Here is a 24,908-nt window from a genome sequence, read left to right as displayed (position 1 = left end):
CCTAATAGGGTAAAAATAATCACGGACCTTGGAAATCACGAGGCGTGATCCTGGTTACTTATTGTGTGATAATTCAGGATGGAGGGAGGGTGGGGCAGGGTTGCTTTGAGCAAAACCCCAGCTGGGGTTAGCCCTGTTGATGGGAAAATCTGATTTGAGCAGGACTAACCCTTTCAACATTTTGTCGATGCAGCCTAAGATATAGAATTGAGCCCAGATTTTATAATAAATCCGTTTTTTTTCCCTCTGGCAATCTACTCCTTTGTTTAGAACTCTCTTGCTTCCGGTTTGACTTTACTTCCGGTTCGTACATGGCTAAATATAAATCAACTTGGCTACGTCATCGAAACACAACATCACGTGATCAGCCAGGAAAACATATTTAGCGCCATTTTGTGTCTGTTTTGAGGGAAGAAACAACGCTGCTTTTCGCTTTAGATTTCTACTAAAGAAGTAGAAAAACCTTGACAGAGTGCAGTAATGAAGTGGGAATATAAAGAAGAGCATCCTTTTGAAAAACGGCGAGCCGAAGGCGAGAAAATCCGCAAGAAATACCCTGATAGAGTTCCGGTAAGCTTGTATTTGTAGCTCACCCGGGCTGTTTGGGAACTTCCTGTCAGTAAATTTCTTTCATTTCTGAGATTTTTTGAACTATCAGACACAGCGTTTGATTAAATGTAGTTATCATGTTTAAACCTCTGCAACTGGCGCGGGGCGTTCCTAGTCATTTCAAAACTGAGTTTTTACAAGGCAAAAGCTTTGTTCCGTTCGAAAAATAATTGTATGGCGTCAGTTTCATTTTGCATTTTGCAACGTCACGAAACTGAGTTGATTTTTTCGGCGTGAGCGAAATCAAATTATCTTTTATCCGTCCAGGCTATCGCTGAGTTTTCAACATGTGCAATTCTAGTTGTTTGGCTAATGTTTAGCATTCGCTATCAATATTTCAAACTATTAACCTTAAATGGAAGATTTTTTCGACCGAGGTTTGTACCAGTATCGCTTTCATTGTTACTTGAGCACCAGTTGATCTATTCGACGAGCAAGTTCATTATTTTGGTAATACTTCAAGTTACTGATTTGTCTGTTGAGCAGTTACAGTTAATATTGTTCCTAAATTTTAATTCACCAGCAGAAAGCAGTTCACCGTTTGATGTTTATATTTCAGCTAATTTTGTAATTGACAATAATTGAATAATTATTATTCACCAAACTGGGGTTGGATAATTAAACTTGTGGCCTTGTCGGCTAAAATCAGTGGATAATCCACAAGACTGAGGAGGATCATTGTTTTAGTATGCAACACATTGATAACAAAGCACAGTTTTATTGCACAAAAGCTGTCAGAGATAATGTTGCGATATGAGGGAGGGGGGGGGGGGGCACTCTCCACCTGACACTCCCTTATATTTTATTGTTATGGGAATGTGTGGCTGAATAGGGTCACATGGTGCAGAAGAGTCATATTTGACAGTAATTCCAGCTAAATTAATCTTGCCATTCAACTATATGAACATGACCACTGAAACAGTGTCATGTGATCTTTTTAATGCATTTGGAGACGAAACTGAGTGTTACCCTGGTTACTGTGATATGGCCAGATCAATAAGGTGACATTGCTGGAAAGGATAGGGTATGGTTTTCAGGGTTCTTTTTTGAGCCTGGTACATGTATCTAGGTTATCAATTTTACTCATTTTCTTAAATTGTACAACATCTCAATCATTCTTTCCTCCAAACCCTGACCCTGTTTCAGACCAAAACATTTAATTTTTCAATACCTGTTTTGAGACCCAGCTGGTAAATTCTATACAATTCTCAGATCTGGCCTCTAATATCCAATTGCCTATTTTCAGCTACAGCTGGTCAGCAAAATCCATTCCATTTTCAGACCAGACCGAAATGTTTAATTCTATGACAATTTTCAGACCAAAACAGTTTCAAAGAACATTCCCTTTGATTAGGACGTTCCTACATAGGTTATACATGTATGAGGGAACAACACCCTCCCAACTACCAATAATATTAATTTGACTATACATGGTCCAATGTCCCAAATTTCAAGAAAATTAGATGAGAAAGCAAATTAGAAAGGATGTAAACTGAACATGTAATAAATAAAGTCTGAAAGTAATTATTATAAATGCACAGTTGTTTGTCTGCAGATGCTATCTGTTCTCAAACAAGCAGTTTTCTTCAAGTAAAGCTATCAGCTTAGAGTATAAAGTTAATGCTCATGGACAAATATCCATAATTTCACATTTGTAATGCTTAAAACAGAGTGTTAAGTTTACTGTCCTGCAATCATTGTTTCTGAAAGTTTGCGTTAAGTACTGGGCTAAAAATGTGTTTAAGATGTTCGTTTTTGCATGCATGTTGATGTCCTCATCTGTTAAGACAGCAACGTATTTTTTAATCCTCATTTTTTAAAAATAATAAAATTGTCTATGTTGTACAATTATCATCTAATATGTCTAAGCTGCAGCTGTGTATACAGTCAAGTCCCTGTTTGATAACTTCTCTTAAGCCACTACTTTAATCAAAAATACAGTGGACTCCTGATAACATTCACCTTCAATGGAAATTGAAAAAGGTTTGAGTTGTCGGGAGTTCGAGTTGTCAGGAGATGAGAACAAATGAGCAGAAATATGAGAAAAAAACAGTGTTTACTCTGTATTTCAATTCATACAGTGTCAGATTTAATTATAGAGAAGTTGAGTGAAATGGAACAATACTGTATTTCTAGGTTATAAATCAAAACCTAATGTAACAAGAAGCATAACAAAGCAAAGCAGCAGGAGAAAACTAGGAAATGCAAGCTCTGCAGGTTTCAAAGACAAACATTGTCTGAGTTATCTATAGTAAACACAGAAAATGACCTGACGGGAAATGAAAATTACTTTGAGTTAGCAGGAGGTTCGAGCCATTGAGAGTCAAGTTGCTGAGGGTAAAATTACAGACGTGTAAATGTATGATGGAAATCCAGGGAAATAACTTTTGGTTTGAGTAAACCCGAGGTTCAAGGTTAGTGAGGGTTTGAGTTGTTGGGAGTCAACTGTGCCTTAATTTTGCCAGTAAGTTCTTTTTGGTGCCAACCCCTCATATGTGTCTGTAACCACAGGATTATTTCTGGTCACTAAGGAAACTACATGTATTTTGCAAGTGAATGCAATCTTGTTTTTCTCTTATTCAGGTAATTGTGGAAAAAGCGCCCAAAGCAAGAATTGGTGACTTGGACAAAAAGAAATATCTGGTGCCATCAGATTTGACAGGTTAGCCTTAACATTGTTGATTGTCATTTAATATTTTTCGTTTCAGTGTCAGGTATTGTCTTTCATACTTTCCTTCACATTTTTGGGTCTTTCAAGAGTAGGTGTGTCTCATCAGATATCCAAACTCTGAGAAGAAGATTGAAAAAACGAGTCGCAGCCGAGTTTCTTTTAAATGACTTTGAGGTCTTTGGATATCTGATGAAACACACTTTGAAGTGTTTGATATAGCTTCTCATATGATCAATAATCCTTGGAGAAATTCAAGGCTAAAGTTGGCAAAATGTTATTAATAATTAATGTTAATTTGGAACACATATCCAAACCGTGATCACAGTAGTGATTTTCTTTGTTTTCTTGTGATGAATTATTAATGAATTTGCTCAAGGAGTTGCTTGGAATTTCCAATTCCTTATACATGTGGGAGTGTTTGGATATTTTCTCAGTGGAACTATGTAATGTTCCAGATTGTTCAGTTATGATAGTGATGTGAATGTGAACCTTAAAATGCATCATGAGGTTGAAAAAGTTTAGTGACAATTTACGAGAGTGGTCAGATATTAAAACAGTTTTTTTTTTTTCTAAGAAGATGTGGACTGCATTTACTTTGTGAAGTCAAAATTAAGTGGCTATTATACAATGCTCCATAAACTTTAAGAGAGTCTGGGTCGCAGGACAAGAACCCAGCAAGGTTGTATACCTGTCCTGACAAATGCATAAAAAAACTTGATTTGGTGTGGTTAACATCTACTGACACCTTGTCTATGGTAGTTGTAATTGTCTACAATTATTGGACGAGGTTGAGCAAAATATTGTGATTTGTCAGTAGCAAACTGATAAATTATTCAAGCCAAAGCCTTCCTGAGGCAAATAATTGATCTGCGAGACACTAACAAATCACAATATTTTGCGATAACTGAGTTCAATAATTGTTTTATCATTCGATCACTGAGTTTTTCATAATTTTGATCAACTAAAGATGTGAAATCACTCTCCGACAGCTCAGGAAAGCGATCTGGCGTTTTCACACGTGACCGTTCTTTCAATTACACATGAGCAGAATACATGTATTATTTGCAGCAATTGAGGGTAATCTTTAATGAGGAATGCCAATGTCACAAAAAGGGGTTTACAGAAGGGTCCTCTAGAACTTTACCAAGAACAAACAAAAACCTAATCATAGAAACAAGAAATCAAAAAATATTTATATACACAAAAGTTTAAAGTAGAACTAAAAGGATCATAAAATGGTTTTTGACAGTCCACGTTTAAAAGCAGTCAGTGACTCTGCTTCCCTTATCGCGGGGTCTAATCTGTTCTAGATTTCTAAACCAATTAACTCAGTTGGACAGTATTGCGCATGAGCAGACTATTATTTGTAGGCAATTATTTGCAGGTCATGTGGTTTGCTCTTGGCCAATGAAAAAGAAGAAAAAAATGCATTGGATGATAATAAAACTTATCTTGAACCCATCGTAGCAAAGTGGTGGTGTCATCAGGGGTGACTGTCAGTATTTATTCCACTTTATTAAATTTCTGTATGTTTTCGTCTTTCTCCTCGCAGTTGGACAGTTTTACTTCCTCATTCGTAAGAGAATTCACTTGAGAGCAGAGGATGCATTGTTCTTCTTTGTCAATAACGTGATCCCCCCCACAAGTGCGACAATGGGCCAGCTTTACCAGGAACACCACGAGGAAGACTTCTTCCTGTACATAGCATACAGCGATGAGAGTGTGTATGGTACTCAGTGAAAAGCAACCTAAAGTACTCCAATAGACTTTTAAATTTGGGTCAACAGAGCTGACTGCCAGAATTTGTATTGCTGTAGCAGCTTGAAGGTCATAAAGCATTAATTATTATTAAATAGCCAAAGTTGAATATTATTTCTTTATGTGGTTTTATAATAATTGTTTAGATGTTCAACTTTTAGCCAAGTGTATTGTAAGTGTCTGGTGTAGTTATTGTGCTGATGAAAAGGTGTGTGTTTTCAATTCCTGGAGTAACGGTATTTTAACATTTATGTAGAAGTACAACTGTTATACTGGGAGCTAGTTTAATGTACTCATTTACAACCTGAAATTCTTATGGTTGTCCTGCTAAATACAAAATGATGTCTGTGAAGAGGAGTTGACTTCTTCATCTGGACTTTGAAGATTGAAACATTTTTACGAAAGTAAGGTTATCACTCCCACATTACGTACTTTGTCATTCTTTGAAACATTACTGGTGTTGAAATTGTAGAATCCTTGCCATGGTTTATTGTGAAGTTGCTGTGCTTCAAGTTCAAACAAGGAATTTTTTTCCAAGTTATTTTTGTGATGTGGAGAATTCTGGTATAATTTCTGAAACAAAGAAAAAAAATGTTGGACTGCTCCCTTAGGAAGCTGATGTGGGATTAAACTTTATATATTCTCATTGTATTTTTGTGAGGCTCCACCAATGAACTAACATTACATGATAGAAGTATTGATTCTATATTATAATTTGATCAGGGTTATTTTTAAAGTCAGCTGAGTATCAATAAGTACTGCATTCATTAATTATTTTTACACGAGAATAAGAATTAATAATAATCAAAATTAAGAACAGTGCATACATTCTGCGCATCTCAGAATTCACATGGTTTATGGCCATGCGAGAAAAACATATCTTAACAAGGGCTGCTGGATTCTAAAAACAAAATTGGGGGCAACCAGGGATTTTTTTAAACGTTATACATTGTTATGTAGTTTGATGCTTTTTGAAGCTGATTATTGCTTCATCGATATCTCTGAAATGTGTGTAGTTACCCCAATTTTCTTTTTGGATTCCAATAGCCCTTGCCAAGATCTGCTTTTCTCTCATCAAACTGGTGAAAAATGTGTTTGTATTAGGAGGCACCGTGCTCAAATGGTTCTGGGTTAACTTTTTAAGTAAGTTCTTAGGCCAAGAAGTTCACTTAGAAAACCATGGGAGCTGATTGAGTATCTTGCAGTCAAGTAGCAGGCTCTTTGTCTGGAAATACAGTCAACTCCCTTTATTGCAGACACCCTCGACACAACGAGTTAGTGTCTTTAATAGCATGAGTCCACAATAGAGGGAATTTATTTCAGTCAAACGTCAGCAACAAATGTCTTAAGAGCTCAGGATGATTTATGCTCTATGAAACCAAAAGTGATCAAGATCAGTCGATTTTACTGTTATTCACGCGCAGGGATCCAATTCAGTAAAAAGGTTAACAGACACCACATTTAGGATAGACCAGTGTCCATGATATGGAGATACACTGTATCCGTGTTTTAGAGATATAATTGTGCTAGTATATCATTCTTAATCTCTCGCAGACCAAGTGATTGTTAGAAATTAAGAGTTGCCCACATTACGGACATTCGCATACACTATAAAGAAGTCCAACTTTAATTTGTTGTGGTTAAGCAAGGCCTGGGCACATCAATCTGAGAACTTGGCATTATTGTACATTAAAATTTTAACTAATCTTTTTGACATTTTTGGCATTATTTGAGGCTAATTGTAGATACTTGCGTGTCATGTAATGTAAAATAAATGGTCCTGAAAAAAATGTTGCCTGTATTTGGACTTCCTTGTCTAGCTATCAGGGATGGCTAAGACAAAAGTTCTGTTCGCCACATTAAATTGACTGGTCTTTTCCTACAACAACAACAACAACAACAATCTGTATTCGTGCCCAGAGATTATAGTGTTACTGACATAAATGCAAGAAAGAAAAATTACTAAGGAAGAGAGCACAGCCACTTAGAAATAGCAAGCTAATCAAGCTAAGTGGCTGGGCCAAGCGGAAAAATTCCCACTGCTAGAGATAGCCCAGTTTCGAATTGGTCCTTGCTTCTTTTTCAAAACGAGTAGTGTTTCGAAACCGTTCAAATGAAATTTAATTTGATTGACATAACAAAGCAAAACTTTTACTACTGATTTGGTCCTTTGAAAGGTTTGGCATTTGGTCTCATTTTGAAACAGAGCCAAAAGGAACTTGTAAGTGGCAATGAGACGTTCTTATAAAAGATTGTATTCCGTTTGATGAGCAAGCCAGTTCCAGCCTAACCGGCCCGAACCCTTGAACGCAATTTTTTTTCTCATTTTTTGAAAATGATACCATGTCACAAATCAAATTGCTCTGAAGAAAATTTTAACCCCTGGCGGGACAAACATACCATTCCTTAATCGCAGTACTTATTTTTCTTAGTGAGTGGTAGGGCATCCGAACTTGTAATAGGTCCGACTCCTGTTGGGAGAACTTGGATATTTTTCTTTTTCTGCGTGGCCTGTTACTAAATGGAAAAAATGACTCTTCTATCATTTCTTCACCTGGCTTAAAACTTCTTTTGCATGCACCATCCTTCGTCATATTCTGCAGATCCAGGCTGCTTGCCCAGCCCAACTGATCAATAAACGTTTTTAAGCTTACTTTGTGTCGGGGAGCGAGTTAATAGGGACCTTCAGATTTGAATACGAGTACGACTTTTCAACTATAGTTTGTGTGGTTTGGACAACTGTTTGCCACGCCAATATTGTTTCTTGGGTCTCCTTATCTGCTGGTAAACAACAGGAAGGAGCGAGAGTTCTGGGGATGCGACTGATTTGAAATTTGAAAGTCGTACTCATACTCAATCTCATACTCGTACTATGATCTGAAGATCCCTAATTACGGTTGGATGGATACATGAAACCACTGCTTCCTGTACTATGGCTGTACAATGTTGTTTACGGGCACAGGACTTGTATATCTTCTTAAGGGGTTTTGGGTGGGGTTGAGAGAGCTTGATCCAAGTCATCTGGTGGCTTGTCAAGAAACAACACCAGCATTTTTCTTTAACCTAAGAACGGCTTCCTCATCAGAGTATATGTTTGTCAAATCCTCGTTTTGGCCGCATTAATGGTCAACTCATTGCCGTTATTTTCAGCTGGCAGCAAGGCGCAAGGCAGCGAATTCCTGGAATCGATTTAGTCTGAAATGTCAGCTGTCTCCTCCCCCTAACCCACAGGGCCAGCTCCCCCTGAGGGCTAGGGGGAGGAGACGGCTGACATTTCAGACTAGAATCAAAAGTGTCAGGCTATCGACTGCGCACTTGTTTCTTGCGGCCTTGCCTTAGACAAATCGCAACAATTGCTCTTGCACATCCTCACTGCCAGATTTTATTTGTTTAAGCTGACAAAAAGCCTTTTCAACCTTGAGAGTGAGACTGAAATGACCAAACTATGAATAGACGAGGATACAGTTTTGAAAAATGAGAAGAAAATACCAGAGGCTAATGGCCCACACCCCCTTGCATAGCCTGGTGAAGGAGTTTGGAGAATTCTAGAGATTGTTTGGGAGAGGGTGTACTTTAAGGTCTTTTCCAACCCTCTAGAAAAACCGAGTATTTGCACTTAAACCAACTACACTTTGTAAAGGCTTCCAATTTAAATTTATTTGATATATAAATTATGACCTATTGTGATTGATAAACAATAAACTCTCTAGTTTAACAAAATAATGAGCTGCAAAAACAAAAAAGAAAAAGAAAAGAATTTTAAACAAAACAATTTAACAAAAACCTAACAGTGACACTACTACTTACATAGCCTACATACCAAGGGTTTCCGTTGGGATTTTGTGCGTTTTTCACTTTGTGACCACTTGGAAACCACTAACATCAAACAACAAATTCTCCTATCTTGATCCCATACTTTTCTTATAAAAACTACTGGGGAGAAGTTATAAAATAAAAAATAGACGTATCAAGAAAATTCACCTAGGGTAATCATATCCTTAATTCTCATAGAGCATGGATAAACTTGCATATCTCTTAACAAAGTGTTGTTCATTTATGTCACCCCCCCCCCCCCCTGCAAAACTGTTTAGGACCTGTTACATATGTTTCTAGTTAAGTGATACACCCTTGAAGAGTTTAGGGACAATAAGTTGTTGCTTGCTTGACAACCATGTGTTTGAAATGCTTTTCTGATTCTTGGTTCCCTGAAAACATTTTTGTGTGGAATAAAACCAGGTTACAAATATAACATGTGCTGATCTAAACAGTATCATAAGAAAAGGAGGGAGGGGAGGGTGACATGAATGCAAGGCACTACACTGCATCTACTCAGTATTGAAATGGTTAAAATTGTCAGAATGCCTCCAACTCTCACAAGAGCCTGGTGCCATTACAGTTCTGTAATCATTACTAAAAAACTGAAAGTACATGTACTTGAAAGAAGCTGACTGTGTGCAGGTAGCTATCTAGACTCCAAAAATTGTTTTGCCTGGGTCCAGTTGTTCAAAGGCCGGATAACTTTATCCAGTGGATAAGTCACTATCCGTCAGTTTCAATCTGTGCAAAGATTTCAGTATTTCCTCTTGTACAAGCGAATATGCACACTCTAACCACAGTTAAGTTTGGGAGTGTTCGAAAACCTTTGACAACGTTTTACGTGAAGTATATTTTAGACCCTGAATAGTGCCTTATTCAGCGGATAAAGTTATCCGGCTTTTGAACAACTGGGGCCTGGACTACAGCCATTGTCTACCTTTAACCTAAACTACCAAATTAAAATACCAAATAATAGAAAAAATGGCAATCCCACAGTGCCAGATCCATTTGTTGAAAAAAGGAAAAAAAGAAAAAAATCATTATGAAGCTAGTACTACAAAAATATAAAGGAATTGATCAAAATCTAATTGTTTCTCTCTATTGTGAAGCATGGGTTTGATCATTGTGTTTTGACTACTCCACTGTGTTTCAACATAAGTAGTACTTTGGTTGGTGGTAATTGTCCCGTTTCATTCGTGGCATTGGGTGAAAGTGATTGGAGGATTTTAATGTACATTGTTTAGTCTACACTCTATTTCCTTAGGGGCGTCAGGGTGATGTGAATCATATGCGTTGGCTTACTGTAATCACTGGTAGTGTGACATCCATCCGAATCTCTTGTAACCAAAGTACCAAGAAATGAAATTTTGTAGTCATTATCAACACTCACGCTACACAATAATATTGTGAGGCAAATGATTAAATCATTTATGATGTATCAAATTCAAACCGCACTGACTAACACCTTTCATATAAAAAAATGTGTTGAATAGCTATTGAAATATAATTTAAAAAAGTCAAAAAATATTTTTAAAAGTGAAAATCTGCTGCCAAACATATAGTTGTAAAATAACCATACAATTCTTTTTGATATTTTACTTTATTAATTTAAAGAGAATCAGGGAGCACTACTTATAATAATGCAACATTACAGAACTAATTGTATTTCACTTCACTTGTCCCCTGGCGCCAACTGATTGTATTTGACTTGCAATAATACTTCAGAATCTAACAATGGTACAACACTGATGGTACTAATAATACTACTTAAAGTTAAAACACTGACAAATTGCTTTGTTAATTTACTTATCTTTCCCATGTTACATACTATTTACTATTTACAAGACAGCATATCACATCTTAGAGTACTACAACTACGACAACTTATTTTATCATAATGGCTCTTTGGTATCAATTGATTAACATATTTTTTTTTCTAATTGATATTTACATGTATCATGTATAATTATTTGGCTGGCGCAAAATTGGAGAGGGTTACTGTTTTGTAATGGAGCTTACAAACAATCCTACAAATTTTGACATGACTTGGAAAACCTTGAGTCAATAGAATTCCTCATCTTAACATGATTCTCTTTCAAGTGGGAATACTGTCGAGGACTGCCATGGAAATGCACTGCCCAGTACTGACTGCACAATTTGCAACATTTCAGTTGTGCATTAGAGGCCAGACCTAGCCAAGACAAAAAGTAAATATTATTTTCTAACTTATTCAATATTGCATTAGGTGTTTCTGAATAATACAGTAAAATTGTGGATAATAAATATATTCTATATACAGTGCCTAGGCGTCCTTTTTTCCGATGATATTATTATTGAGCAAAGTCTTGTGCTTCCAAATTGGTTGGAAATAGTGACAAGAAATGCTATAACCATAAGTTACCAGCCAACCAAGCAGCTGACATGCCTACACTGTATATTGGTGGGAAGATTTGATAAGTTTCCTCGAGAAGGGGAGGGAACGGACCTTACATTCAAAAGTTTCTCTTCCATGCATCCAGAAAAAAAAAATTAATAGTTAACTGATAGCTTATTTTAGAGCCATAGGCTAACAGAGTAAAAACGGCAATGAGGTAAAGCAGATTTCCCCTTTCAGCTAAGAAAAGGAGAGAGGAGATGACACCACATAGGCTTTACAAGTCTCAAATAAACACAAAAATAAGATATGGTATCAGATTTCTTTCAATTGCCACACAATCAACACTTACATGTAAATCCTATCAGTTATGCATGGTGTTTGTCACATGAGCCTAGTTTAATGGCCTAATTGCTCCCATGAGTCTCCTGTAGCTGTATTAAAGTGACCCAGGCATACTTGGAAAGAAAGAAATCTGAGTGCACCTATCAGGAGTGGAACCTAAGACCTTCCGATTACTAGTTCGGGTGCTCTAACACTGAGCTACAGGAGACTCGTGGGAGCTAAGGCCATTAAACTAGGTTCATGGGACAAATATCCTGCATACTGCAAGGATTTAAATTTCAAACATGCGGTATACGAAATGAATGTGATGGTATATTTCCTGAGCCTGGTGAATGAATAAGAAAAATAATACATCATTCTCATTCATATATACCATCACATTCAGGTCACAGGTCAAATTTATTTTCAGGTTAAATGTAGTTCAACCTACTGTACTTTCTGTGGGTCATTTTTTTTTAACCTACAGTAGGTTAATACTTTCATTCTTTTTTCCGAGTATGCCTGTGTCACTTTCTAGAATGATACATCATTCTCATTCATTCACCAGGCTGGAAATAAACCATCACATTCATTTCATATCTTTATTCTTACTAAGTACCTTTTTGGTAGGCTGGCTGATCTTACTGCCCTGACAACACTCTCATTGGGATTTCCCTGCTCATTGGAATCACTGATTTCTTTCTTAAGTTCCCTCAGATCACGGGTGTAGTTTCTGGGATGGCAGTCACTTCTCCTTTTGCAGTATATGCCATACTCAATGTGAGCCACAATTACTGGTACATCCATTGTTTGGCTGCAAGAAATGTTTTCTTTATTTTGTGCCACCACATTTGCAAGCAAACTGAATACATTGCCACGTACAGTGTCTGATATATATGGGTCTCCAGGTTCCATGAGGTTGCTACCATCAACCTCCATTGGGCGCGGTTCTCTACTTTTAGCAAACTTTAACCTTTGTTTTTCTTGTTGCTCAAACATCATAGCTTCATTTGATGAAAGTCTGGGATCAAAACATTCAACCTCTTCAAATTGACATTCACCTTGGCTGTAGGGAACTTCATTTCCAAACTGATTCTGGTAAGTGACATGGTGCTTCCTTTTACCTATCCTCTCCTCATTGACTCCAACCGCTGATTTCAGTGCCCTGCAACCCTCCTTTGTACTCACCACAATGAGAAGACAGGAGCATCTTGAGAATGCAGTGTAAAGTAATTCCTTGGTATTACTCAACGGGTCATCTTGGAATGGAGGATTGTACAAGACAACCACTTTTGACTCCATCCCCTTGAATCGTCTAATACTGTCTACTACCACAGAGTTGTTAAAATCCTCAACAAGGCCATCACCAGTTTGGCTATCTACTTCCCGAGTGAACAGTGCATCTCTCAGAAGTTGTTGTTTTGTTTTATTTTCAACAAGGATGCAGATGTCCCTTGCTTGAACTTTCTCTTTGTTGACTAGTTTCTCCATCCAACCAGCAACTGACTTGGCACCCTTCATTTCTTCACCACTTCTACTCATCAGAGAGTCATCCCAAATAATTTCTTGCCCAGATTCTTTATGTGCTAGTGTTATGGGAGGATCACGGGGCAACATGGGCTTGAAGTACTTCTTTGACTGGTCGAATACACGTTCTGTATTCCGAAACACTTTGTTTAGTACTGCACTTCCCTTGACATGTGAAAAATGTGATTTGTGTAGCTCTTTTGAGAAGTACAAGTGTTGGTTCAAATCGTACATCACCCAAAAGAACCCATACATCTGGTACAGATCATCTTCTTCACTTTGAACAGAGCTCTTGTGCATCTTCTCAAGAAGCTCTGGCCAGTTACTTCCGTAAAAGTCCTGCCCCTCGTCCACAAAGATATGGTCGTAAAATCCATGAAAGGGTGAGCCATTCTTCTGAGCACACTCTTCTAGGGCCTGGCGTACTGCAGATTCTTTGTCGCATTTCGTTTTCAACTCATGAGACCAATTAGAAACTTCAATGACAAGTTTGGAGAATGTTTTGAAATGCAATACAGAACTCACATCTGCATCTTCCCCAATCTTGTCTGCTACCAGAATCGTAATTGTTTTTTCTAATGCCTTGCACAAAACTGAATTGAAGCACACGACAAGAATTTTCTCCTTTGCTTTACGGAGAAGTATGTCATTTGCTAATGCTGACACTTTCTCTATTAGCAGATACGTTTTTCCACTCCCAGCAGGTCCCCTGATCCACAGCTTTGGAGGATAATGACCTGAGAGAATTTTCATCTGCTGCTTGGTTTCAAAAATAAACTTCTTATCAGTGTCATCAATACAAACACCAAGAGAAGGCCGTAAATGGGACACTCCAACAAATCTGTAATGGAAAGAAAAGTAGTCTGTGATTTCTGATAACTTTACTCATTTGTAGCTTTTTTGGTATTTGCCTCGCAAAAATGAAAATATCTCAGGAAATCAGAAAAAAATATTGCCGACAGAAGTGTACTCTTTTGTGCTAACATGTTGTTCTCTAAACATGCAAAGTTTCAAGTCAATCCATCCAGTCCCATCTACCATGTACATTTAAAGTTTTGTCAATTTCCACAGTTTTGTGCTTTCGCTGAACGAGAAAATCTGCACAAATAGTTTCGACCGTTACTGCTGTACATGTACAATTCATTCCATCTCACTGGCACTCGCACGAGATAATCTTCCCGTACCCACTCCATTTGGAAGTTCATAACTCTGAAACCCACCAGTCTTAACGCTTAGTGGACTTTTATTGGAGAAAATAAATTATCTCTAATAAAATAATTAATTATTATTTTTTAGCTTGTTCCAAGACAGGACCAGGCTTTTAAAACATCTTGTCAATACATGTACATTTCCCAGAATTAATCGTGATCAGCGTGATCAACTTTCTGAGAAACTTACCTTTTCATTTTAATCTTATCATTTACTGTAACAGGGCAGCCAATGAAACAATAAAAATTAGTAACTTTAGAATCCACAAGGACTTTGTACTCACTTCATTACCAGGTATTCAAATGTTTTCTGAGGAACATCTGGGTGTTCTGCACTACCAATCTTGTCCGCCCACCATTTGGTAAATGCTTCCAGGCTTGAACAGTCCTCTTGATAAAGGACATTATCCTTTATGCAAACTGAATCAGTACCTCGCTTGCAGTTTGGCATTGCAACAATTCCTGGTACATTTTTGAAGAGTTCAGCTGTTTTCTTTCCTGAAATTTTCCCTTTCACCTGTCTTTGGAAATGTTTCTCCAAAGCAAGTTTATCTTTGCGAATCTGTTCTTCTGCCTCTTTCAATTTATCACCACTTTCTGTGGCTTTCACTTGAATAAAAATTGGCCCGCGATTTCGATGTATTATGACAAAGTCTGACTCTCCCATAACCCACGATCTTTTCCTCCCATTGCCAGGAATGTGCTCACTAAAGTCATACGAGTGGATGACAAACATTGGTTCCTTGTTTTGTGTTCCAAGCTGTTGCAGCAGAGTATAGACAACTTCCTCTGCCTTTTGCCCTTTATCATCACCAGGCTTGCTTGGGAAAGACTCTGGACACATGCAAGTTCCTGTTGGATTTTTCCAGTCAGGGTACTCTCTGTCAAGGCCACATCGAATCCCATCATCCAAATTCCGCTCTCCATCATCTGACAAATTTTTTGGACCAAAGCCAAACATTCTGTCAACCTAAGGATAAAGAACAGCAGAATAGGATGACGCATGTCCTTTGCATTAACAGATTTTAGAAAACTTCAAAATCTACATGTATAAAGTTACAAGTTAACATTGCATATTCATGTACATCTGTGCCTTTTCTATCTGGAACACTCAGTTCTAAGTAATCTGTAAGTGGATGTATTTCAGTTAATCCCAAGAACACTTGCATTGGTAGCACTAATCTTTTTGCAGCTAGTATACCCTAGTAGAAACCAAAACATGAGGCATTTCAACATGAAAGTATTGGAATCTGCCAATGTTGGTGATTTTTGGTTACATCTTACAGCGACCGTGGAGCTAGGGGTAGGGGGAGCGTTTCCTTAGTTATGAAGTCAAATTTTGAAATGAAACAGAAGTACAGGTGTTGCCACATTTTGATAGCATTGTCGCAATAACTAGGCAGCTCAGAAATCAAACAAACAAAATTAATACAGTGGAACCTCTCCTCACGGACACCTCTCTATTAAGGACAGTTCACTTTGTCCCTGAGAGACCAAAATCCATATTAAGTCTACCTCTCTAAAACGGACACCTCTATAATGCGGACACTTATCCCTGTCCCCTTGGCGTCCGTAATAAAGAGGTTCGACTGTACCAGAGAATGCTTAATGCTTGTATACCAATTTGCAATATTTTATACTCTGGATGTAAAAATTTATCGAGAGCATGCCCCTGGAGACTCATAGAAATTAACTTGCACCTTGGTACATTTGTAGCCCCTACCCCGGCTTCTCTCTTCTTAAATTTGCTCTGTGTGCTTTTTGGTCCCTGATATCAAGCATCAGACAATTCCAGCTGTGTCCATTCCCCTGGGGGGAGGGATTTCCCCCGGGGAAATACTATCGCCCAAGGGGGGGAACGGGCACAGCTGAAATTGACTGCTGCATAACATTCATTCGTACTGTTAAAATATCTAGGCAACTCGATTCAAACGCCTGAGAAACATACATGTACCGTGCGAAACCATTCGAATTCCGAGTCATGTTCATTCGGACACCTGGAATAGGAAGATTAGAACAATAGTTGAAATGAAAGTTCGGAAGCAATGAACTTTGTAGAGCAAAATCATTGATCGCTTCCACCAATTTCGTTGCCCGTTCGAACAGCTATGAAAAGCGTTCGAACGCCTTCCCAGAGCATTCGTTAGCCGTTCGTTATCGGTTAATTTTTTGCCCGTTCAAACCGTCAAGCTCGCTATGGAACATGATGGAAGATCATCGCATAAACTTAAGCTTGCGTTCGACTCTTGCGAGTGAGATCGTTGTCCGATCTGTAATATTTTTCATGTGAGGAAAGAACTTCTACTTTTCTCCTTATGCTCGCTTGTACACAACTGTTAGGTCGCCCAAAAGGGAGGGAAATACCTTTGGATATTAATTTATACTCACCTTCACTCTTTCTGGCTCTTTGCAGGTAATAATGTTTTCTAAAAAGCTGGAAACCTCATCCCTGCAGCTTTCCTCAACGAACGACTCAAGAAAATGGCGCCAAAATTGAAATTGCGTGGTTACAAAGTACAGTACTACCCAGAGTTCTCCGCGCTTGTGGTTGCTCGCTTTTCACATCAAGCGAGCCGCTGACGGCAAGTTCGCCCAACCTCGTTCCCATGATCCCAGGGCTTTTGGCCTTTTTCCCTTGAAAATTAAGAGGGGCGGAAAAGTGAGAGGACCCACATCTAGCAGTTACCCCTCCGCTGACACCCACCGCGGGTTGGACTGCTGCTTCTGCTACCCTAGAATACACTGGACTGTGAGAGGCTTCCTGAGAATAATTTTTTACCCTAACAGAAACCGACATGTTCTTTAGAGACCTCAAAAAGAAGTCTCTTTGACTGGAGAAAGGAAAGGGTGCCATCGGTCATAAAGGCCTGGCCAGTGTGCTGGTGTATCGGGTGACGCCCCCCCCCCCCCCCCCCCCTTCCCCCCCTCGAGTTGTATTCTTAATTACTTTTCGCGCGTACTTAATTTCGCGAAAATTCGGTAGCTGAATTCCACTGGTTATGACTGCAAAAACAAATAAAAATAATTAGAGTAAAAGTGTACTTAATTTCGAGATTTTGTCCTTGCTTCATTTTCAAAGACACCACAAGGCCCAGTTAACACAAAAATTTAAAATTCTTATTGTTTTTTCTTTTTTTTTTTTTTTAATTTCGAGGGTTTAAATTTTGCGCAATCGGCAACTTTTTCGCGCGTATTAACTTTCGCGATTTTCTTGAAATTACGAAAATTAGTGCTGGCGAATATTAGTAAGAATAAGGTATATGCTCATTGTTGTACACTTACAGCTTTGAGGAAAAAGTAGCTTTTAGTTATTAATATTAAAATAACTTAGAAATCAGAGAAGGCGTGTCAACATTAGTCTTCCTCGCAGCCGTTATAAGGGTCGTCACGCAACGCTCCTCCGATGTAAGAGAATGCCAACCTCGTTCCCAGGGCTAATTCTTCCTGACAAAAGTCACTGAGACTGCCATTTAATTTAGTCCACCTTACAGCTCATCAATTAGTTTGCCCTTTGATGTAAAAGAACAACGTATGAACGACAACAATGAACAATGTATGGGTTAACAATACAATCACGCAACCTAAAAAGTCATGTGCTGCGTGACACTTACAAACAAAGAAGTATCCGTGATAGAAAATCAAAGTACCAAATAATATTTCAAATAAGAACTCATACGTTTCGGGCTTAGCTCTTCTTCAATGGATCTATTTCAAGTTAGTTGTAACCTGTTTGTCAACGAATTGGAAGAATTCGCCTGATTCGCCTAATTAAAACCAGGGGATATTCTGCAAGATTGAGCAGGATACCCGGCAGGATAATTGTTTTATTATTAAACATTGACAACAAAGCACAGTTTTGTTGCAGAAAAGCTGGAGACGATCATCCGAGGTCATTACTTGCTTAAAGCTGGCTCCTCCACTTTTTCTCCCCAACAAATACGAAACTACGTATATCGCAGCAGGACATTTGTTGTGTACGGATGACGAATATTGAGCGCACCGTGAACATACTGTTTAGGCATTGAAAGAAATGTGATGGTATATTTCCAGCCTGGTGAATGAATGAGAATGATGATTATTCTAGTAAGTGACGCAGGCATACTACTCGGAAAAAAGAACTCCGAGTGCTCCTATCAGGAATCGAACCTAAGACCTTCCGATTACTAGTTCGGATGCTCTACCACTGAGCTACAGGAGACTCGTGGGAGCTAAGGCCATTAAACTAGGTTCATGGGACATGGGAAGGTCTTAGGTTCGACTCCTGATAGGAGCACTCGGATTTCTTTTTTCCGAGTATGCCTGCGTCACTTACTAGAATAATCATCATTGTCATTCATTTACCAGGATGGAAATATACCATCACATTTCTTTCATATACCACACGTTTGACATTCAAATCCTAGCAGTATGCAGGATGTTTGTCCCATGAACCTAGTTTAATGGCCTTAGCTCCCACGAGTCTCCTGTAGCTCAGTGGTAGAGCATCCGAACTAGTAATCAGAAGGTCTTAGGTTCGACTCCTGATAGGAGCACTCGGATTTCTTTTTTCCGAGTATGCCTGTTTAGGCATTGTTACCAAGTACTAAATAATAACATCGACTTTTTTTTACCCTTGTTTGCAGTTAAGCAAGGGCTGGGCACATCAATCTAAGAACTTGGCATTATTGTACATTAAAATTTTAATTAATCTTTTTGACATTTTTGGCATTACCTTTGAGACTAATTGTAGATACTTGCGTGTCATGTAATGTAAAATAAATGTGGTCCTAAAAACATGCTACCTGCATGCGAACTTGCTTGTCTGGCCATCGGAGAATATTAAAGCCGTGTTCTCACTAAACCTGAATTATATTCAACTGAAGTATAATTGAGGCTATCATACTCCATTAATTTAATTTTGTTCAATTATGATTCGGTTCACAGTCCAAAAATATTGGCAGGGTAACCTGGCAAGCTAAATTTAAAGTAAAAACAGCAACAACAACAACAACAACAATTTATTTACAAATTCAGATGAAACAAGGGGCTTGTCCCGCAAATAGCCACAAAGCTAGTCGAGGCGGGACAAGACGGGCTGACGAGAACATAATGGAAGAAAAAACAAATAAATTACAAACATGCTGGAAAACGGAAAAAATTTTACTTCACATAATAACACTTAGATAAGGCTATGCAAACAAAATTAAAGTAAATTATATGTATTTTTTATTAGCATTAATATTGCAATAGAAAACAGATAAGAAGGGAAAAGGAGGATCAGCGTTTACTAGCAAAAGAGAGGAACATTAAACTACGATACTTCTGATTATCAGTTAGCAAACTGAGAGAAGGAAGTTAAAAACAACATGGCGCCCAATCTCCGTTTGACGGCCATGATTTTTAAAACCATCATAAGCAATTCTCAGGCTTTCGACAACGCGCGAACACTAAATTGTTATACACCAAGGGCATTTATATTACTATCAATAGAAAACAAGTATTTTATTTTAGCAGCTTTCAAGGCTTAAGATTGGTTGATTTCGATCAATTTTGGTTCTTATTTCCGATTCACAATGTAGGAGTGCCTTTGTTGCTGTTGTATATAAAAACAAACTGTTAGTGAAGGAAACTGACAGGTAGACTGTAAACAAATTAAACTTTTGAAGGTTGTGAAAAGGCATTTGCACAGTCAGAATTCAAGACTGATTGATGCACATTAATTTGTTTAAAATATACATTTTTGCCACTTTTTTTTTTTTTTACTTCCAAAAATTCTGGGGGAGCTGAAGCCCCCCTACCCATCCCCCTGCTACGGGCCTGACATGTTGCTGGCTAGTTTCAATACCTTTTCGTCGTCGACTCTTCATTCTACTTTTCTCTATGAGCCGATAGAAAGTGGAAACATTGCACATTTTTTCGATGTGTCAGTTCCAGATATTTTGAGAGGCCCTTTCACATCCCTATGCCCTTTAATTTTCTATACTCCAGGTCATGAAATTCCTATCCTTTATTATAGCTCGAGAAAGAAAAAGGTTCCCCTTTTGGAGGAAGTCCCCCTGTATAATCCATTACAAGGAGTACCCACCCCCTTCCCCAACCCCGCACCCCCACCCCCGGGTGATCATGTCACAGTCCAAAGCGCATAGAACAACGATCACCGATAGTCACACAACCAAGTAAACTTATGACACCATCAGTGGAATAATACGATTGAAGATTTGATGCTGCTACTATAGTTTTGTGATTAAACTATTTTTACATTCCTGTAAATCAGTTCTGATAAAGCGATAAAGATATTTAAAAACGATCGAATCAAATTGCCTTGTGTTGTATTGTGCTGATCATGAGTTGCCAGGTTACTCGCAAGGTTTCAGTTTTCTCCTAAATAATACACTGCTCGTTGTCTGATCTCTTCATTTCGCATCGCTTAGTAATTTACCCTTAACTAAGGAACAACACAATAGTAATAATACGGAAAAAGGGTCACATTTACAATTTCTAGAGACAGGTAATGTAAATGACATAACTCAATATTCAATCTACAACTGTTTGTTTCTAGCTGGTTCCCTTGTACAGTTTTCCGCTTTCATTTTCAGTTTCGCTACGCTAACTTTCGCCTTCCCTGAAGATCTCTAGTTCTTTAAGGACTATAATGTATTACAGTGCAAGGAAACAAATAAATCAACTATAGTTTCTTGATAATACTTGAGGTAACTAGGGAATGCGAAGTAAAACACTGAGACCAAAGCCAACAATAACAGCAAGCGTCGTTAGCCATCCTTTGTCAGCATCCGTTATCTCTTGAGCTGCTTTAGGCAGACCAATAGCCTTTACGTACTTATTACAGAAATCTTGGCAGTTGTTGCAGGGCTTGAAGTAGCAGCCGAACTTCTTCATCACCTCCAATGCTTTTTCATTAATCAGAATCTTTGCCGTGTTTGAAACTTCACCAAGATACTTCATTTCGCTTTTGTAGGATTTTGGCACACGTCTCGTCACGGGGAAAGTGTGCTTCTTAAATTTGCCGTCGACTCGGACAGTCTTGACAATAAGCTCCACGGATACGAAATGCTCATCATCTGCTGTGAGGACGATCGACTTGTGCGCGCCAAATTTCTATCCGCGCAGTGAATAGACTTTGTACTTCACCTTCATATCCAAGTCTGGCAAGTATCCTTCCTTTTTAAGATCAACCAATCTATTCCAGTAGTCGTCCTTAACCTGGCTGACGTCAACCATAGAATTAGCAAAACAACATGTATCTGTCTCGCATCTGGACATCGCGGACTGTTAAGTTTTAAGACCCACAGTCAGCAACTCGCAATCCGACTAGTTGCGTAGTCGATGGCGCACTGGTACCTATTTGGGCAAGCGATGTTAAATATGCAAGGAAATTGAATGCAAGATGTTACACTCTCCAAATATAATCCGATTATAATCGAGGCTTAGTGTGAACACGGCTACAGATGAAGGTGCTGTTCGTCACATTAATCAAAAATTTAAACGTTTTTTTTTTTTTAAATTACTGCTAGGAACACGCCAGTTTCGAATTGCTTTGTCTCTTTTTGGAAACGAAAGCTCGTTCGAAACCATTCGAATGAAAATTAATATCATTGCATGAAAAAAATAAAACTGGTTTTCATATCATAGGTTTTGCACCTGGTTATGTTTCGAAAGAGGTAGAAGGGTACTTTAAAATGGTACCAAGTGATAAATAGTTGTAGTATTTTTCGGTCAAAGTGTAAGTGATGGAAAGTTTTGGAAATGTTGTGAGCCACCCAGCAAGCTGTAGTCAGAAACCCTCTTTTCTCTTTTCCCGTTTTATCACTAAGGTCATTTTTACGGCTACTGTACTGTTCGATTTACTTTCTTGGTCCAAAGGCTGCAGCGAGGGAGAATTAGAAAGGGGAAGGAACTCTTACCTAGCTGGTTCGCTTCCTCGAGTATGTTTACTCTCGGCGGCGTCCTTTTCAAGTAGGGGTCTGCTAGAACAATACTGGTATAACTTCGGAAGCTAACCCTTTCCGTTTCATCACCTTTTTTTTTTGCTTGCTCTCAGTATAAATTGAATGAACGTGCGAAACCGTTGTTAAACTCCTCGGCTCCCATCATGATTACATGTAATTGTTTCCAAACTAAACGAAGCTTAAGGACGGTGCCTACTAATAAGCAAGTATTTTGTGTAGTTTATGACTATGCGGGGAAAATAAATCTTAGCAAAGGCTATTGAAATTAAAAAAAAAATGGGTTTATCCACGCATTTTTTAGAGATAATGAAGCAACAATTCACCTTAAAAAAAAAGTCAGTTTAATACAAAGCAATGTATGGGTTTTTTTTTTCAAAATTGAAGCTTTGTTATCTCTGAAAAATGCATGGTTTCCCCAAATTTTCTTTTTGGATACCAGGACTGGAGCACTTGCTAGGTTCTGCTTTCTCGAATACTTTTAAACCGCCCAAAAACATCCCTGTATTAGTAGGCACCACCCATAGGAAACTCGAGTATTTCGAGATGCGTAGCACGTATGCGCAGTAACAAAAGTAGGCAACTTCACTGAAAGGAAACAACAATATCAACAACATACTGTGAACAGTGCTGGATTTTTTAGTAAATTTCTTTTAGGATTCAAGAAATGTACATAATTGTTCAAATTACGTCAAAGGATCGAATATAGACATTGATTTTTGTCCAAAAAAAAAAAAAATCCTACAAAACTATAGAAGGTTCAGTCATTATTGAACTTTTGCTGATCTATTGCTAACAAGATCCATGTTTAAGTCTCGCTATATTTCAAGCCTATCCTCTTTTCCATCGCCAGGTTCTTTCTGAGTAGCTGGAGGTAACACTCTGTTAGGGTTCCTATTTCTACTGCGAGAGTGTGAAGAAATCACTTTCCAGTTGAAGCAATTCGAGTGGCGTGTAGTGCCTTTCTCTTTCAAATTTTCCACGCATTTCTCAGCAAAATCCTCGTCTTGTTCCAAATCATCCATTGGGTCATCGAAAAACAACACTTTACCGCTTTTCTCCCGCGTAACAAATGCTTCTTCAACAGAGTAAACGTTTTTCATATCCTCGTTTACATCGCTTGGAGAGCTTGTTGAGGCTTCACTGTAATCTTCTGGCAGTACAGCAAATGGCACCGATTTCCTGGAATCGATGGTGTCCAGGCTATCAAATGTGCACCTGGTCTTGCCTTTCTCAGATTTTAGTTGGAAAAATCCAGGTTCAATGCGTTTTGAAGAACTGCTAGCCCTTCGTGTGGTTTGGCTCTTAGTTTTGTCCTGTAGCAAGCTTTCGTTCAAGAAATTCCCACCTTCGTCGTCATCGTCGGCTTTAATGTATTTCATTTTGGTTCGTCCTTCCGTACGGGAAACGTTTACACCCATGACATCAGTTTGATCCTAATAGGCTAAATAGTATGCAATCTCATAAGCAAGTTGATCGAACTTTATCCTCAATTCATAAAACGTCTGTAAAACGCGTCACAAACAGATAAGCGCGCGCTTGTATTTTAAAAAGCATCCAAACTACATCTTCAGTAAACTTGCCGACGTTGGCCCGACGCTCGAAATGTCGGCACTCGAATCTCTTTACGGTGCCCAATTTACCGTTAATTATCAACTCTGTTGATAAAACCAACCATTCTTTGTTGTTCCCCACCGACGCAGCACCACAGTTTCTTTAGAAACTAACCCCCTTAATCCTTTTTAGCAAATCGGCTAATGCAGTTGCAAAAGATCTAGATCGATGAGATTTTAATTTGACAGGGCTATGTGTAGGAAAACTGAACACTTTTCCCACTCACCCTTCCTCAATGATTAAGACGAAAGGAAAAGTTTTCCAGCAGAATGGAGATAAAAACCGCGATCAGAGACATTAACTGTAAACTTATGTAAGATCTTAATCTGTTATTCAGTGTAACTTTCTAGTGTATGTCGTGGTGAAAAAAAAATAGATAAATAAGTCAGCGGCTAAACAAACTCTTAAATCACAGTTAAAATAAGCAAAATAAATAAATAAATAAATTAATTAATAATAAAACGATAATAATAATAATAATAATAATAATAATAATAATAATAATAACAATTAACACGAAAATCGCTTCTTGTGTGTCAAATGCAAGCAATTGCTTTAGCTTGAACGCCAAACTCAGCTCTTAAACTACTTACAACTGAACTGTTTCGCTTTTCTTCAAAACCAACCCATACATTTCTTGGTATTGCGCTTCGCCTCTGTTTTTTAAGAGTTACTTGAACGAGGCTACTTCACGGACTGTATTTTAATCAGGTCAGTTCCGTTAGCTAGCCTCTTACACAGACATTCTTTGGGCTTGTTACGTATTTCTTCCCCACGGAAGGAATGCGTGACGAGCCCAGAGAGCGTCTGCCAATTTACTACTCAGCGGAGACCCCAGGCTCTTTGCCAGCGGTTGGTCGCCAAATATAAATTTCCGTTTTTTTTTCCCTTGGGGGGTGGTGGTGGGGGGGGGGGGGGGAAGAGAAAATAGGACTGAACGTCTGCACGCAGACCAGGTGCCGTGGGCTCCACTTCAAGACATATCACCTGGCTAAACATTGGTAGGAAATGTAAGAAAGTGCTTCAGACTCACAATCCGTTTAAGATCAGGATACGATGGCTCG

The 24,908-nt window shown here is 38.4% G+C and overlaps 3 protein-coding genes across 3 annotated transcripts in view; 1 reads left to right on the top strand and 2 right to left on the bottom strand.

Moving 5' to 3' along the window:
• The first annotated feature begins 356 nt into the window (after positions 1-356).
• LOC146452493 (gamma-aminobutyric acid receptor-associated protein) lies at positions 357-5,601 on the top strand. The gene is made up of 3 exons (XM_085097764.1): positions 357-570; positions 3,193-3,271; positions 4,833-5,601. Exons 1-3 carry the CDS (start codon positions 481-483, stop codon positions 5,018-5,020), a joined length of 357 nt encoding a protein of 118 aa, XP_084953890.1. The 5' UTR covers positions 357-480; the 3' UTR covers positions 5,021-5,601.
• A 3,490-nt stretch (positions 5,602-9,091) lies between these two features.
• On the bottom strand, positions 9,092-16,767 carry LOC146452492 (uncharacterized). Its single transcript, XM_085097805.1, has 4 exons — positions 16,676-16,767; positions 14,572-15,257; positions 12,172-13,920; positions 9,092-11,045 (listed from the first exon to the last, which is right to left on the bottom strand). Exons 2-4 carry the CDS (start codon positions 15,246-15,248, stop codon positions 11,033-11,035), a joined length of 2,439 nt encoding a protein of 812 aa, XP_084953931.1. The 5' UTR covers positions 15,249-15,257; positions 16,676-16,767; the 3' UTR covers positions 9,092-11,032.
• A 6,079-nt stretch (positions 16,768-22,846) lies between these two features.
• Positions 22,847-24,908, bottom strand: part of LOC146452489 (uncharacterized) — a 44,448-nt gene continuing 42,386 nt past the window's right edge. Inside the window, exon 2 of the mRNA XM_085097786.1 lies at positions 22,847-22,971. The gene's annotated coding sequence lies outside the window, so the exon portion shown is untranslated. The remainder of the gene's footprint in view (positions 22,972-24,908) is intronic.

The sequence above is a fragment of the Pavona decussata genome, unplaced genomic scaffold (genome assembly GCF_977016875.1).
Source record: "Pavona decussata unplaced genomic scaffold, jaPavDecu1.1 SCAFFOLD_367, whole genome shotgun sequence".
NCBI lineage: Eukaryota > Metazoa > Cnidaria > Anthozoa > Scleractinia > Agariciidae > Pavona > Pavona decussata.
Note: the sequence above shows the minus strand (reverse complement) of the source record. Positions and strands in the feature narration are given on the sequence as shown.